The 17,110-nt window shown below is 63.4% G+C and overlaps 1 protein-coding gene across 1 annotated transcript in view; it reads right to left on the minus strand.

The window, feature by feature from the left end:
- UBA1 (ubiquitin like modifier activating enzyme 1) overlaps positions 1–13,926 on the minus strand; it is a 56,781-nt gene extending 42,855 nt beyond the window's left edge. The window contains exons 1-4 of the mRNA XM_075489531.1: positions 13,833–13,926; positions 10,384–10,494; positions 7,597–7,655; positions 3,532–3,700 (exon numbers count right to left, since the gene is read on the minus strand). Coding sequence (XP_075345646.1) covers positions 3,532–3,700; positions 7,597–7,655; positions 10,384–10,494 — 339 coding nt within the window. The 5' untranslated portion in view covers positions 13,833–13,926. The remainder of the gene's footprint in view (positions 1–3,531; positions 3,701–7,596; positions 7,656–10,383; positions 10,495–13,832) is intronic.
- Between the last annotated feature and the right edge of the window lie 3,184 nt (positions 13,927–17,110).

The raw sequence follows: 17,110 nt of genomic DNA on the forward strand, positions 1-17,110 counted from the left end.
TGATGGAGCCCGATAACGACCCCAGGGGGAATTAATTACCCCGGGGGGAGCATTTAGCTCCCCCGGGCAACCCCATCACCCCACACAACCACCCCCCATGGGGTCTAATTACCCCCCAGACTAATTAATTATCCCTCAAATTAATTAATTACCCAATGGTGGGCATTTAAGTCCCCTGATGAGCCCTAATAACGACCCCAGGGGGAATTAATTACCCCAGGGGGAGCATTTAGCTCCCCTCAGCCACCCCATCACCCCCCACATCCCCCTAATGGGGTTTAATTACCTTTTAATTAATTAATTACCACCCAAATTAATTAATTACTGCATGGGGAGCACCCTAAGTCTCATGATGAAGCCCGATAACGACCCCAGGGGGAATTAATTACCCCGGGGGGAGCATTTAGCTCCCCCGGGCAACCCCATCACCCCCCACAACCACCCCCCATGGCATCTAATTACCCCCCAGATTAATTAATTATCCCCCAAATTAATTAATTACCCAATGGTGGGCATTTAACTCCCCTGATGAGCCCTAATAACGACCCCAGGGGGAATTAATTACCCCGGAGGGAGCATTTAGCTCCCCTCAGCCACCCCATCACCACCCACATCCCCCCAATGGGGTTTAATTACCTTCTGATTAATTAATTACCACCCAAATTAATTAATTACTGCATGGGGAGCACTCTAAGTCTCATGATGGAGCCCGATAACGACCCCAGGGGGAATTAATTACCCCGGGGGGAGCATTTAGCTCCCCCAGGCAACCCCATCACCCCCCACAACCACCCCCCATGGCATCTAATTACCCCCCAGATTAATTAATTATCCCCCAAATTAATTAATTACCCAATGGTGGGCATTTAACTCCCCTGATGACCCCTAATAACGACCACAGGGGGAATTAATTACCCCAGGGGGAGCATTTAGCTCCTCTCAGCCACCCCATCACCACCCACAATCCCCCCCCATGGGGTTTAATTACCTTCTGATTAATTAATTACCACCCAAATTAATTAATTATTGCATGGGGAGCACTTAAGTCCCATGATGGAGCCCGATAACGACCCCAGGGGGAATTAATTACCCCGGGGGGAGCATTTAGCTCCCCCAGGCAACCCCATCACCCCACACAACCACCCCCCATGGGGTCTAATTACCCCCCAGATTAATTAATTATCCCTCAAATTAATTAATTAGCCAATGGTGGGCATTTAAGTCCCCTGATGAGCCCTAATAACGACCCCAGGGGGAATTAATTACCCCAGGGGGAGCATTTAGCTCCCCTCAGCCACCCCATCACCCCCCACATCCCCCTAATGGGGTTTAATTACCTTTTAATTAATTAATTACCACCCAAATTAATTAATTACTGCATGGGGAGCACTCTAAGTCTCATGATGAAGCCCGATAACGACCCCAGGGGGAATTAATTACCCCGGGGGGAGCATTTAGCTCCCCTCGGCAACCCCATCACCCCACACAACCACCCCCCATGGCATCTAATTACCCCCCAAATTAATTAATTATCCCCCAAATTAATTAATTACCCAATGGTGGGCATTTAACTCCCCTGATGAGCCCTAATAACGACCACAGGGGGAATTAATTACCCCAGGGCGAGCATTTAGCTCCCCTCAGCCACCCCATCACCCCCCACAATCCCCCCCCCATGGGGTTTAATTACCTTCTGATTAATTAATTACCACCCAAATTAATTAATTACTGCATGGGGAGCACTTAAGTCCCATGATGGAGCCCGATAACGACCCCAGGATGAATTAATTACCCCGGGGGGAGCATTTAGCTCCCCCGGGCAACCCCATCACCCCCCACAACCACCCCCCATGGGGTCTAATTACCCCCCAGATTAATTAATTATCCCCCAAATTAATTAATTACCCCATGGGCGACACTTAACTCCCCTGATGAGCCCTAATAACGACCCCAGGGGTAATTAATTACCCCGGGGGGAGCATTTAGCTCCCCTCCGCAACCCCATCACCCCACACAACCAGCCCACATGGCATCTAATTACCCCCCAGATTAATTAATTATCCCCCAAATTAATTAATTACCCCATGGGCGACACTTAACTCCCCTGATGAGCCCTAGTAACGACCCCAGGGGGAATTAATTACCCCAGGGCGAGCATTTAGCTCCCCTCAGCCACCCCATCACCCCCCACAATCCCCCCCCATGGGGTTTAATTACCTTCTGATTAATTAATTACCACCCAAATTAATTAATTACTGCATGGGGAGCACTTAAGTCCCATGATAGAGCCCGATAACGACCCCAGGGGGAATTAATTACCCCGGGGGGAGCATTTAGCTCCCCCAGGCAACCCCATCACCCCACACAACCACCCCCCATGGCATCTAATTACCCCCCAGATTCATTAATTATCCCCCAAATTAATTAATTACCCAATGGTGGGTATTTAACTCCCCTGATGAGCCCTAGTAACGACCCCAGGGGGAATTAATTACCCCAGGGGGAGCATTTAGCTCCCCTCAGCCACCCCATCACCACCCACAATCCCCCCCAATGGGGTTTAATTACCTTCTGATTAATTAATTACCATCCAAATTAATTAATTACTGCATGGGGAGCACTTAAGTCCCATGATGGAGCCCGATAACGACCCCAGGGGGAATTAATTACCCCGGGAGGAGCATTTAGCTCCCCCAGGCAACCCCATCACCTCCCACAACCACCCCCCATGGCATCTAATTACCCCCCAGATTAATTAATTATCCTCCAAATTAATTAATTACCCAATGGTGGGCATTTAACTCCCCTGATGAGCCCTAATAACGACCCCAGGGGGAATTAATTACCCCAGGGGGAGCATTTAGCTCCCCTCAGCCACCCCATCACCCCCCCCACCCCCCCAATGGGGGTTAATTACCTTCTGATTAATTAATTACCACCCAAATTAATTAATTACTGCATGGGGAGCACTTAAGTCCCATGATGGAGCCCGATAACGACCCCAGGGGGAATTAATTACCCCGGGGGGAGCATTTAGCTCCCCTCCGCAACCCCATCACCCCACACAACCAGCCCACATGGCATCTAATTACCCCCCAGATTAATTAATTATCCCCCAAATTAATTAATTACCCCATGGGCGACACTTAACTCCCCTGATGAGCCCTAATAACGACCCCAGGGGGAATTAATTACCCCGGGGGGAGCATTTAGCTCCCCCCGGGCAACCCCAACACCCCCCACAACCACCCCCAATGCATCTAATTGCCCCCTGATTAATCAATTAACCCCCCTATTAATTAATTGCCCCCCCCAGATTAATTAATTACTGACATTTAATTGCACCGGTGAAGCCTGATAATGATCCCAGAGTAGATTAATTACACCCGGGGGGGGGGGGAGGTATTCAGCTCACCCCAGACATGCCCCCCCCCCTAAAAACCAGCCCCTCACGGGGGTTACCTGCCCCAAAGTGGGGGTGCTAATTAACCCCAGGGGGGTTAATTAAGCTCAGGAGGTTAATTAGCTCACCTGGGAGGCGAGGTCAGGCCAGGCGGCGGGTTGGGGGTCGTGGAGGGTGACGGATTTGACCCCCCCCAGCACCAGGTTTTTGGCCACCTCCACCCCCAGCCCCCGCAGCCCCGACACCAGGACGTTGGACGTCTGCATCCGCTTCATCGCCTCGTGGCCCAGCACGTACCTGGGGGGGGGGGGAGGAAAAAAAGGGGGGGTCAAAGGGGTCCCCCAAATCCTCACGGGGTCCCCCAAGGTCCCCGGAAATGGCTGAAGGTACCTGGGAGGGAGCCAAACATGCGGGGAGCCCCCCAAATCCATAGGGACCCCCCCCCCGCCCCCCAGTTCCATGGGGATCCGGAAAACTCCAGGAGGGAGCCAGACATCTGGGGAGCCCCCCCCAAATCCATAGGGACCCCCCAACACCCCCGGGAGGGACCCGGGCGGCCAGGGAGCCCCCCCAAATCCATAGGGACCCCCCAACACCCCCGGGAGGGACCCGGGCGGCCAGGGAGCCCCCCCAAATCCATAGGGACCCCCCAACACCCCCGGGGGGGACCCAGACGTCCAGGGAGCCCCCCCAAATCCATAGGGACCTCCCAACACCCCCGGGAGGGAACCAGGCAGCCAGGAAGCCCCCCCCCCCATGTCCATAGGGATCCACCCAAGCACCTATGGAGCCCCCCAAATCCATAGGGACCCCCCCCAAATCCATAAGGATCCACCCAAGCACCTATGGAGCCCCCTAAATCCATAGGGGCCCCCCCAACTCCCCCAGGAGGGACCCGGGCAGCCAGGGAGCCCCCCCCCCATGTCCATAGGGATCCACCCAAGCACCTATGGAGCCCCCCAAATCCATAGGAACCCCCCCCAAATCCATAGGGACCCCCTCAACACCCCCGGGGGGGGACCCAGGCAGCCAGGAAGCCCCCCCCCCATGTCCATAGGGATCCACCCAAGCACCTATGGAGCCCCCCAAATCCATAGGGACCCCCCCCCAAATCCATAGGGATCCACCCAAGCACCTATGGAGCCCCCCAAATCCATAGGGACCCCCCCCAACACCCCTGGGGGGGACCCAGGCAGCCAGGAAGCCCTCCCCCCTCCATGTCCATAGGGATCTACCCAAGCACCTATGGAGCCCCCCAAATCCATAGGAACCCCCCCCAAGTCCATAGGGACCCCCTCAACACCCCCGGGGGGGGACCCAGGCAGCCAGGAAGCCCCCCCCCATGTCCATAGGGATCCACCCAAGCACCTATGGAGCCCCCCAAATCCATAGGAACCCCCCCCAAGTCCATAGGAACCCCAAAAACCCCTGAGAGGGACCCAGACGGCCAGGGAGCCCCCCCCCAAGTCCCTAAGGATCCACCCAAGCACCTATGGAGCCCCCCAAATCCATACGGACCCCCCCAACACCCCCGGGGGGGGACCCAGCCATCCTGGGAGCCCCCCAAATCCGTAGGGACCCCACCAAATCCATAGGGACCCCCCCAACTCCCCCGGGGGGACCCAGGCAGCCAGGGAGCCCCCCCCCCATGTCCATAGGGATCCACCCAAGCACCTATGGAGCCCCCCAAATCCATAGGGACCCCCCCAAATCCATAGGGATCCACCCAAGCACCTATGGAGCCCCCCAAATCCATAGGGACCCCCCCCCATGTCCATAGGGATCCACCCAAGCACCTATGGAGCCCCCCAAATCCATAGGGACCCCCCCCCCAAATCCATAGGGATCCACCCAAGCACCTATGGAGCCCCCCAAATCCATAGGGACCCCCCCCAACACCCCTGGGGGGGACCCAGGCAGCCAGGAAGCCCTCCCCCCTCCATGTCCATAGGGATCCACCCAAGCACCTATGGAGCCCCCCAAATCCATAGGAACCCCCCCCAAGTCCATAGGGACCCCCTCAACACCCCCGGGGGGGGACCCAGGCAGCCAGGAAGCCCCCCCCCATGTCCATAGGGATCCACCCAAGCACCTATGGAGCCCCCCAAATCCATAGGAACCCCCCCCAAGTCCATAGGGATCCACCCAAGCACCTATGGAGCCCCCCAAATCCATAGGAACCCCCCCATGTCCATAGGGATCCACCCAAGCACCTATGGAGCCCCCCAAATCCATAGGAACCCCCCCCAAGTCCATAGGAACCCCAAAAACCCCTGAGAGGGACCCAGATGGCCAGGGAGCCCCCCCCCCGAAGTCCCTAAGGATCCACCCAAGCACCTATGGAGCCTCCCAAATCCATAGGGACCCCCCCAACACCCCCGGGAGGGAACCAGGCAGCCAGGAAGCCCCCCCCCCCCATGTCCATAGGGATCCACCCAAGCACCTATGGAGCCCCCCAAATCCATAGGGACCCCCCCCCAAATCCATAGGGATCCACCCAAGCACCTATGGAGCCCCCCAAATCCATAGGGACCCCCCCCAAGTCCATAGGAACCCCAAAAACCCCTGAGAGGGACCCAGACGGCCAGGGAGCCCCCCCCCAAGTCCCTAAGGATCCACCCAAGCACCTATGGAGCCCCCCAAATCCATAGGAACCCCCCCATGTCCATAGGGATCCACCCAAGCACCTATGGAGCCCCCCAAATCCATAGGGACCCCCCCAACACCCCCGTGGGGGGACCCAGCCATCCTGGGAGCCCCCCAAATCCGTAGGGACCCCCCCAAGTCCATAGGGATCCACCCAAGCACCTATGGAGCCCCCCAAATCCATAGGGACCCCCCCAACACCCCCAGGGGGGACCCAGCTATCCTGGGAGCCCCCCAAATCCATAGGGACCCCCCCAACTCCCTCGGGGGGGACCCAGGCAGCCAGGAAGCCCCCCCCCCCCATGTCCATAGGGATCTACCCAAGCACCTATGGAGCCCCCCAAATCCATAGGGATCCCCCCAAATCCATAGGGATCCACCCAAGCACCTATGGAGCCCCCTAAATCCATAGGGACCCCCCCAACTCCCCCGGGGGGGACCCAGAGTTCTGGGGAGCCCCCCCAAATCCATAGGGACCCCCCAACACCCCCACGAGGGACCCAGGAAGCCCCCCCCCTCAAGTCCATAGGGATCCACCCAAGCACCTATGGAGCCCCCCAAATCCATAGGGACCCCCCCAACTCCCCCGGGGGGGACCCAGGCAGCCAGGAAGCCCCCCCCCATGTCCATAGGGATCCACCCAAGCACCTATGGAGCCCCCCAAATCCATAGGGACCCCCCCAAATCCATAGGGATCCACCCAACACCCCCAGGAGGGACCCGGGCGGCCAGGGAGCCCCCCCCCTCAAGTCCATAGGGATCCACCCAAGCACCTATGGAGCCCCCCAAATCCATAGGGACCCCCCCAACTCCCCCAGGAGGGACCCGGGCAGCCAGGGAGCCCCCCCCCATGTCCATAGGGATCCACCCAAGCACCTATGGAGCCCCCCAAATCCATAGGAACCCCCCCCAAATCCATAGGGACCCCCCCAACACCCCCAGGAGGGACCCAGGCAGCCAGGGAGCCCCCCCCCCCATGTCCATAGGGATCCACCCAAGCACCTATGGAGCCCCCCAAATCCATAGGAACCCCCCCCAAATCCATAGGGACCCCCCCAACACCCCCAGGAGGGACCCAGGCAGCCAGGGAGCCCCCCCCCCCATGTCCATAGGGATCCACCCAAGCACCTATGGAGCCCCCCAAATCCATAGGAACCCCCTCAAATCCATAGGGATCCACCCAAGCACCTATGGAGCCCCCCAAATCCATAGGGACCCCCCCAACACCCCCGGGGGGGGGGACCCAGCCATCCTGGGAGCCCCCCAAATCCGTAGGGACCCCCCCAACACCCCCAGAAGGGACCCGGGCGGCCAGGGAGCCCCCCCCCATGTCCATAGGGATCCACCCAAGCACCTATGGAGCCCCCCAAATCCATAGGGACCCCCCCCAAATCCATAAGGATCCACCCAAGCACCTATGGAGCCTCCCAAATCCATAGGGACCCCCCCCAAATCCATAAGGATCCACCCAAGCACCTATGGAGCCTCCCAAATCCATAGGGCCCCCCCCCCCCCAAATCCATAGGGCCCCCCCCGCGGGTACTCACAGCTGGCGGGAGTACAGCCCCTCATCGATCTCGGCCTCGCCCCCGTTCTTCGCCATGCCCTGGGGGGGTGACAAGGTGACAACAGCGTCACCGGGGGGGGGGGGGACACAGACACCCGGCGGAGGGGACATCGGGGGGGCGGGGGGACACGGCCGGGTGACACCGGGTGGGTGACACCGGGTGACGCTGGAGTTGTGCGACCCGGGGGTGGGGCAGGAAGAGCCGGGAGGGGACAAACGGGTGACATCCGGGTGACAACAGGGGGGGCCAAGGTGACAGCGGGAGCGGGTGACAGGGGGTGACAAACCCGTTGCGGGGGGCGGGGCAGAGGGGACGACAAGGATCGGGGGGGGGGGGGGGACACACGTCACCCCCCCAGGACACGTAGTGACACCGGGTGACAGCAAAGTGACACCGGGTGACAGGAGGTGACGGCGGGTGACAGTCACGTTAGCACAGGAAGCTCAGAGCACCGCAGGGGTGACAACGAGACCGGAGGAGGTGACAGGAGCCTCCCGGGGGGGTGACAGGGCCACCCGGGGACATCTGGGTGACACCGGGTGACACCAAGGTGACACCGGGTGACACTCCCGTTGACGGGGGTGGCTCCGAGCACCGCAGGGGTGACAACGAGACCAGAGAAGGTGACAAGGCCCCCCCGAAGGGTGACAGGGCCACCCGGGGGGGACGGGGAAAGCCGGGTGGCAGCTGGGTGACACCGGGGGACATCTGGGTGACACCGGGGGACACCAAGGTGACACCGGGTGACACTCCTGTTGGCGGGGGTGGCTCCGAGCACCGCAGGGGTGACAATGAGACCAGAGAAGGTGACAGGAGCCTCCCGCGGGGGGTGACAGGGCCACCCGGGGGGGACGGGGAAACCTGGGGACAGCTGGGTGACACCGGGTGACACCGGGTGACACTCCCGTTGACGGGGGTGGCTCCGAGCACCGCAGGGGTGACAACGAGACCAGAGAAGGTGACAGGAGCCTCCCGGGGGGGTGACAGGGCCACCCGGGGGTGACGGGGAAACCTGGGGACATCTGGGTGACACCAAGGTGACACCGGGTGACGCTCCCGTTGACGGGGGTGGCTCCGAGCACCGCAGGGGTGACAACGAGACCAGAGAAGGTGACAAGGCCCCCCCGAAGGGTGACAGGGCCACCCGGGGGGGACGGGGAAAGCCGGGTGGCAGCTGGGTGACACCGGGGGACATCTGGGTGACACCAGGTGACACCAAGGTGACACCGGGTGACACTCCTGTTGGCGGGGGTGGCTCCGAGCACCGCAGGGGTGACAACGAGACCAGAGAAGGTGACAGGAGGCTCCCGGGGGGGTGACAGGGCCACCCGGGGGTGATGGGGAAACCTGGGGACATCTGGGTGACACCGGGTGACACCAAGGTGACACCGGGTGACACTCCTGTTGACGGGGGTGGCTCTGAGCACCGCAGGGGTGACAACGAGACCAGAGAAGGTGACAGGAGCCTCCCGGGGGGTGACAGGGCCACCCAGGGGGGACGGGGAAACCTGGGTGGCAGCTGGGTGACACCAGGTGACACCAAGGTGACACCGGGTGACACTTCCGTTGAGGGGGGTGGCTCTGAGCACCGCAGGGGTGACAACGAGACCAGAGAAGGTGACAAGGCCCCCCTGAAGGGTGACAGGGCCACCCGGGGGGGACGGGGAAACCTGGGAGGCAGCTGGGTGACACCGGGTGACACCAAGGTGACACCGGGTGACACTCCCGTTGACGGGGGTGGCTCCGAGCACCACAGGGTGACAACAAGACCAGAGAAGGTGACAAGGCCCCCCCGAAGGGTGACAGGGCCAACCGGGGGGGACGGGGAAAGCCGGGTGGCAGCTGGGTGACACCGGGGGACATCTGGGTGACACCGGGTGACAGCAAGGTGACACCGGGTGACACTCCCATTGACAGGGGTGGCTCTGAGCACCGCAGGGTGACAATGAGACCAGAGAAGGTGACAAGGCCCCCCCAAAGGGTGACAGGGCCACCCGGGGGTGACAGGGAAATCGGGTGGCAGCTGGGTGACACCGGGGGACATCTGGGTGACACCGGGTGACACCAAGGTGACACCGGGTGACACTCCCGTTGACGGGGGTGGCTCCGAGCACCGCAGGGGTGACAACGAGACCAGAGAAGGTGACAAGGCCCCCCCGAAGGGTGACAGGGCCACCCGGGGGGGACGGGGAAAGCCAGGTGGCAGCTGGGTGACACCGGGGGACATCTGGGTGACACCAGGTGACACCAAGGTGACACCGGGTGACACGCTCGTTGACGGGGGTGGCTCCGAGCACCGCAGGGGTGACAACGAGACCAGAGAAGGTGACAAGGCCCCCCCAAAGGGTGACAGGGCCACCCGGGGGGGACGGGGAAATCGGGTGGCAGCTGGGTGACACCGGGTGACGGGAGGTGACACCGGGTGACACTCCCGTTGACGGGGGTGGCTCCGAGCACCGCAGGGGTGACAACGAGACCAGAGAAGGTGACAAGGCCCCCCCGAAGGGTGACAGGGCCACCCGGGGGGGACGGGGAAAGCCGGGTGGCAGCTGGGTGACACCGGGGGACATCTGGGTGACACCGGGTGACAGCAAGGTGACACCGGGTGACACTCCCGTTGACGGGGGTGGCTCCGAGCACCGCAGGGTGACAATGAGACCAGAGAAGGTGACAAGGCCCCCCCGAAGGGTGACAGGGCCACCCGGGGGGGACGGGGAAAGCCGGGTGGCAGCTGGGTGACACCGGGTGACGGGAGGTGACACTCACGTTGGTGGGGGTGACGCTGGGGGGGACGGCGGGGGCGGGGGCGCGGCTGGAGCCCGTCGGCGGCTCGGACCCGGAGACGCGGCGCTTCTTCGACAGCGGGGAGCTGGACATCTGCGGGGTCAGAGGTCAGAGGTCAGCTGGGGACAACGGGGGGGTGACAGCAGGGGACGCAGAGGGTGCCAGCGGGGGGGGACCCAGGGTGACACCGGGGGGTGACGTTTGGGGGGGGACGGGGGGGGGGGGGCAGCGGGTGAGGCTGAGGGCGGTGGGTGACAGGCAGGGTGGCACTAAGGGACACGCGGTGGCACCAGGTGACACACGGGGTGACACCGGGTGACACTGAGGGTGGTGGGTGACACTGGAGGTGACACTGAGGGACACACAGTCACACCAGTGGCTCTGGGTGACACCGGGAGGGACACGGGGTGACACTGGGTGACATTTGGGGGGACGTAGGGTGACAGCGGGTGACACCGAGGGCGGTAGGTGACACACGAGGTGGCACTGAGGGACACAGAGCGGCTCCTGGTGACACATGGGGTGACACCGGGGACAGCGAGTGACACTGGGGTGACATTTAGGGGGGACGTGGGGTGGCAGCGGGTGACACCGAGGGGGGTGGGTGACACACGGGGTGGCACCGGGGATGGAGAGGGTGACACTGGGGGACACTGGGTGACACTGAGGGATGGAGGGTGACACCGAGGGACACTGGGTGACACTAGGGCGTGGAGGGTGACACTGAGGGACACTGGGAGGGGACACTGGGGGACACCGAGGGACACTGGGGGTGACACCAGGGCATGCAGGGTGACACCAAGGGACACTGGGGGTGACACCGGGGGATGGAGGGTGACACCAAGGGACACTGGGTGACATCGGGGGATAGAGAGGGGGACACCGGGGAACGGAAAGGGTGACACTAGGGGACACTGGGTGACATTGAGGGATGGAGGGTGACACTGGGTGACACTGGGGGTGACACCAGGGCATGCAGGGTGACAACAAGGGACACTGGGGGACACCGGGGCATGGAGGGGGACACTGGGGGGGACACTGGGTGACACTGAGGAATGGAGGGTGACACTGGGTGACACTGGAGGGACACTGGGGCATGGAGGGTGACACTGAGGGACACAGGGGGTGACACCGAGGGACACCAGGGCATAGAAAGTGACACCGAGGGACACTGGGGGGGACACTGGGTGACACCGGGGGATGGAGGGTGACACTGGGTGACACCAGGTGACACCGAGGGACACTGGGGGGGGGACACTGGGTGACACCAGGGGATGGAGAGTGACACCAGGGGATACTGGGTGGCACCGGGTGACACCGAGGGACACTGGGGGGGACACTGGGTGACACTGGGGGATGGAGGGGGACACCAGGTGACACCGAGGGACACTGGGGGGGACACTGGGGCATGCAGGGTGACACTGGGGGACACCGGGGGGGGACACCGGGTGACACCAGGGGATGGAGGGTGACACCAAGGGACACTGGGGGGGACACCGGGTGACACCAGGGCATGGAGGGTGACACTGAGGGACACCGGGTGACACCGAGGGACACTGGGAGGGACACTGGGTGACACTGGGGGATACTGGGTGGCACCAGGGCATGCAGGGTGACACCAAGGGACACTGGGGGGGACACCGGGTGACACTGGGGGATACTGGGTGACACCAGGTGACACCGAGGGACACTGGGGGTGACACCGGGTGACACCAGGGGATACTGGGTGACACCGGGTGGCACTGGGTGACACCGAGGGACACTGGGGGGGACACCGGGTGACACCGGGGCATGCAGGGTGACACCAAGGGACACTGGGGTGACACCGGGTGACACTGGGGGTGACACCGGGTGACACTGGGGGATACTGGGTGGCACCGGGTGACACCGAGGGACACTGGGGGGGACACCGGGTGACACCGGGGCATGCAGGGTGACACCAAGGGACACTGGGGTGACACCGGGTGACACTGGGGGATAATGGGTGACACCGAGGGACACTGGGGGTGACACCGGGTGACACTGGGGGATACTGGGTGGCACCGGGTGACACCGAGGGACACTGAGGGGGACACCGGGTGACACCGGGGCACGCAGGGTGACACCAGGTGACACTGGGGGGGACACCGGGTGACACTGGGGGATACTGGGTGGCACCGGGTGACACCGAGGGACACTGGGGGTGACACCGGGTGACACCGGGGCATGCAGGGTGACACCAAGGGACACTGGGGTGACACCGGGTGACACTGGGGGATACTGGGTGGCACCGGGTGACACCGAGGGACACTGGGGGTGACACCGGGTGACACCGGGGCATGCAGGGTGACACCAAGGGACACTGGGGTGGCACCAGGTGACACCGGGGGATACTGGGTGACACCAAGGGACACTGGGGGTGATACCGAGTGACCCGGGCCAGCCCCTCCCCCCCAGCTTACAGGGGGCGGGGCTTTCCCGGGGTTCCCATTAACGGGGGGGGGGGGGCGTTAACGGGGGCCACTGAGAGGGTCCCGTTACCGGGGGAGGGGGTCTCACTACCGGGAGGGGGGCGCCGGGGGGGGGGTCCCATTAACCGGTACCGGGTTCCTATTACCGGGGGGCCCGGAGGGGGGGGGGGGGGTCCCATTAACCGGTACCGGGTTCCCATTAACCGGGGGGCCCGGAGGGGGGGGGTTCCCATTAACCGGTACCGGGTTCCTATTACCGGGGGGCCCGGAGGGGGGGTCCCATTAACCGGTACCGGGTTCCCATTAACCGGGGGCCCGGAGGGGGGATCCCATTAACCGGTACCGGGTTCCTATTACCGGGGGGCCGGAGGGGGGGGGGGGTCCCATTAACCGGTACCGGGTTCCCATTAACCGGGGGCCCGGAGGGGGGTTCCCATTAACCGGTACCGGGTTCCTATTACCGGGGGGCCGGGAGGGGGGGTTCCCATTAACAGGGGGCCCGGAGGGGGGGGGGGGGGGTCCCATTAACCGGTACCGGGTTCCTATTACCGGGGGGCCCGGAGGGGGGGTCCCATTAACCGGTACCGGGTTCCTATTACCGGGGGGCCCGGAGGGGGGGGGTGTCCCATTAACCGGTACCGGGTTCCTATTACCGGGGGGCCCGGAGGGGGAGTCCCATTAACCGGTACCGGGTTCCTATTACCGGGGCCGCTGCGAGGGGGGCGTTCCCATTCCCGGAGCCGGGGGGGTGGGGGGGGTGGGGGGGGCGATTCCCATTAACCGGGGCCCGGTTCCCATTACCGGGACTCCCCCCCCAAGGCCTCCTCACAGGCCCGGGGTGGGGGGGGTCCCACTAACCGGGGCGGGGTTCCCACTAACCGGGGGCGGGTCCCCCCAAACACCCCCCCCCCCCCCCCCCGCCGCTTCCCGTGCCCCCCCCCGCCGCCCCCCGGGGCCCCCCCGGGCCCGGCCCCCCCGCACCAATGATGCTGTCCAGGCCCCGCCGCCGGGTCCCGCCCGCTCCGCTCGGCTCCTCCGCGACAAGATGGCGGCGGCGGCGGCTGCCCCCCGCCGCCTCCTCCCTCCCCGCTCTCCGCCCCGCCCCCCGTCCCTTCCTATTGGCCGTCGACTCCCGGCGCCGTTCTCCCATTGGTTGTCGCCTCCCGCCACCGCCCGCCTCCTCCCCCCCCGCCGCAATCGACGCGCTGATTGGAGGGGGCGCGCCCCGGCTGGCCACGCCCCCTTCCGCTCGCCGGGGCCCGGATGGACAGGCCCCGCCCTCCCCCCCGCGCATACGGAATGAGGGGGGCGGGGCCTCGTGACACAGCACGGCGCGCGCGGCCCCGACGGCGGCCGGGAGGGGACACGGGGCCCTATGGGGAGCCTATAGAAGCCTATGGGAGGCCTATACGAGCCTATGGGAGGGCTATAGGGGCCTATGGGAAGCCTATGGAGGTCTACGAGGGGATATAGGGGCCTATAGGAGGCTCCTAGGGCTCCTATAGGGGCCTGTGAGGCAGTATAGGGGCCTATAGGGACATGTAGGGCACTATGGGGAGCCTGGGGGGGGGGGTATAGGTGCCTGTGGGGGGCCTGGAGAGCCATAGGGGACTATGGGAGGGCCCATAGGTGCCTATAATGGGCTATGAGGTGCCTGTTGGGGCCCATAGGGGGATATGGGGGAGCCTGTGGGAGCTTATGGGGGATATAGAGAGCTATAGGGCCCTATAGGGGGCTATACGGGGCTATAGGGGAACTACGGGTGGCTACGGCAGGTCTGGGGGGGGGCTATTGAGACATATAGGGGTCTATAGGAGCTGGGGGGGGTGTAGGGGCTTATGGGGGACCTGAAAGGGGCATAGGGACCTATAGGGGACATATGGGGGCCTGGTGGGGGGCTATAGCAGCCTATGGGGGGGTCTGGGGAGCCCCTGAGGGCTATAGGGGCCCATTGGGGAGTTATGGGGGGCTGTGGGGGCCCTATAGGTACCCAATGGGGGTTTGAGAGGCTATAGGGACCTATAGAGGTGGGTTATGGGGGGGCTGCAAGGGCCCTATAGGGGCTGGGGGGGGCTATAGGGGCCCAATAGAGGCTGGGGGGGGGCACAGGAGCTGCAGGGAACCTATGGGGGCTGGCAGGGGGGCATAGGGGCCCATGGAGGTTCCATAGGGGCTCTGTGGGGGGTCATGAGGAGCCGTGGGGGTCCTATAGGGGTTCGTGGGGGGGGGTATAGGGGCCCACGGGGGTTCTATAGGGGCTCTGTGGGGGTGATGAGGAGCCATGGGGGTCTTATAGGGGCCCATGAGGGTCCTATAGGGGCTCTGTGGGGGGTCATAAGGAGCCGGGGGAGGCTATAGGGGTTCTGGGGGGGTTCATGAGGAGCCATGAGGGTCCTATAGGGGTACTGGGGGGGATCATGGGGAGCCATGGGGGAGCTATAGGACTCGTGGGGCTGCTGTAGAGGTTCTGTAGGACGCCATAAGGAGCCACGGTGTTCCTATAGGGGCCCATGGGGGGGTCCTGGAGGCCATAGGGCTCTGAGGGGGGGCACGGGGTGCTATAGGTGTACGGGGGAGGCTATAGGCTTTTGGGGGGGGCATGGGGCACTATAGGGGTTGGGTGGAGGCTATGGGCGTCTGTGGGGGGGCACGGGGTCCTATAGGGGTTGGGGGGAGGTTATAGGGGTCTGTGGGGGGCATGGGGCGCTATAGGGGTTGGGGAGAGGCTATAGGCATCTGTGGGGGGGCTATAGGGCTCTGTGGGGGGCATGGGGTGCTATAGGGGTTGGGGGGAGGCTATAGGGCTCTGTGGGGGGGCACGGGGCGCTATAGGGGTTGGGGGAGGCTATAGGGCTCTGTGGGGGGCACGGGGTGCTATAGGGGTTGGGGGGAGGCTATAGGGCTCTGTGGGGGGCATGGGGTGCTATAGGGGTTGGGAGGAGGCCATAGGGCTCTGTGGGGGGGCATGGGCTGCTATAGGTGTACGGGGGAGGCTATAGGCTTTGGGGGGGGCATGGGGCGCTATAGGGGTTGGGGGGAGGCTATAGGCGTCTGTGGGGGGGCTATAGGGCTCTGTGGGGGGCATGGGGTGCTATAGGGGTTGGGGGGAGGCTATAGGCGTCTGTGGGGGGGCTATAGGGCTCTGTGGGGGGCATGGGGTGCTATAGGGGTTGGGGGAGGCCATAGGGCTCTGTGGGGGGGCATGGGGCGCTATAGGGGTTGGGGGGAGGCTATAGGGCTCTGTGGGGGGCATGGGGTACTATAGGGGTTGGGGGGAGTCTATAGCATCTGTGGGGGGGCATGGGGCGCTATAGGGATTAGGGAGAGGCCATAGGGCTCTGTGGGGGGCATGGGCTGCTATAAGTGTACGGGGAGGCTATAGGGTTTTGGGGGGGCATGGGGCACTATAGGGGTTGGGGGGAGGCTATAGGGCTCTGTGGGGGGCATGGGGCGCTGTAGGGGTTGGGGGGAGGCCATAGGGTTCTGTGGGGGGCCACGGGGAGCTATAGGTGTCCAGGGGGAGGCCATAGGGCTCTGTGAGGGGGGCATGGGGCACTATAGGGGTTGGGAGGAGGCTATAGGCGTCTGTGGGGGGCATGGGGCGCTATAGGGGTTGGGAGAGGCTATAGGCATCTGTGGGGGGCTATAGGGCTCTGTGGGGGGGCATGGGGTGCTATAGGGGTTGGGGGGAGGCCATAGGCGTCTGTGGGGGGGCACGGGGTGCTATAGGGGTTGGGGGGAGGCCATAGGGCTCTGTGGGGGGCATGGGGCGCTATAGGGGTTGGGGAGAGGCTATAGGCATCTGGGGGGGGCTATAGGGCTCTGTGGGGGGGCATGGGGCGCTATAGGGTTGGGGGAGGCTATAGGGCTCTGTGGGGGGCACAGGGCACTACAGGGGTTGGGGGGAGGCTATAGGGCTCTGTGGGGGGGCATGGGGTGCTATAGGGGTTGGGAGGAGGCCATAGGGCTCTGTGGGGGGGCATGGGCTGCTATAGGTGTACGGGGGAGGCTATAGGCTTTGGGGGGGGGCATGGAGCGCTATAGGGGTTGGGGGGAGGCCATAGGGCTCTGTGGGGGGCACGGGGCGCTATAGGGGTTGGGGGGAGGCTATAGGCGTCTGTGGGGGGCTATAGGGGTCTGTGGGGGGCATGGGGTGCTATAGGGGTTGGGGGAGGCCATAGGGCTCTGTGGGGGGGGCACAGGGCGCTATAGGGTTGGGGGGAGGCTATAGGGCTCTGTGGGGGGCATGGGGTACTATA

This window comes from Mycteria americana, unplaced genomic scaffold (assembly GCF_035582795.1).
Source record: "Mycteria americana isolate JAX WOST 10 ecotype Jacksonville Zoo and Gardens unplaced genomic scaffold, USCA_MyAme_1.0 Scaffold_177, whole genome shotgun sequence".
NCBI lineage: Eukaryota > Metazoa > Chordata > Aves > Ciconiiformes > Ciconiidae > Mycteria > Mycteria americana.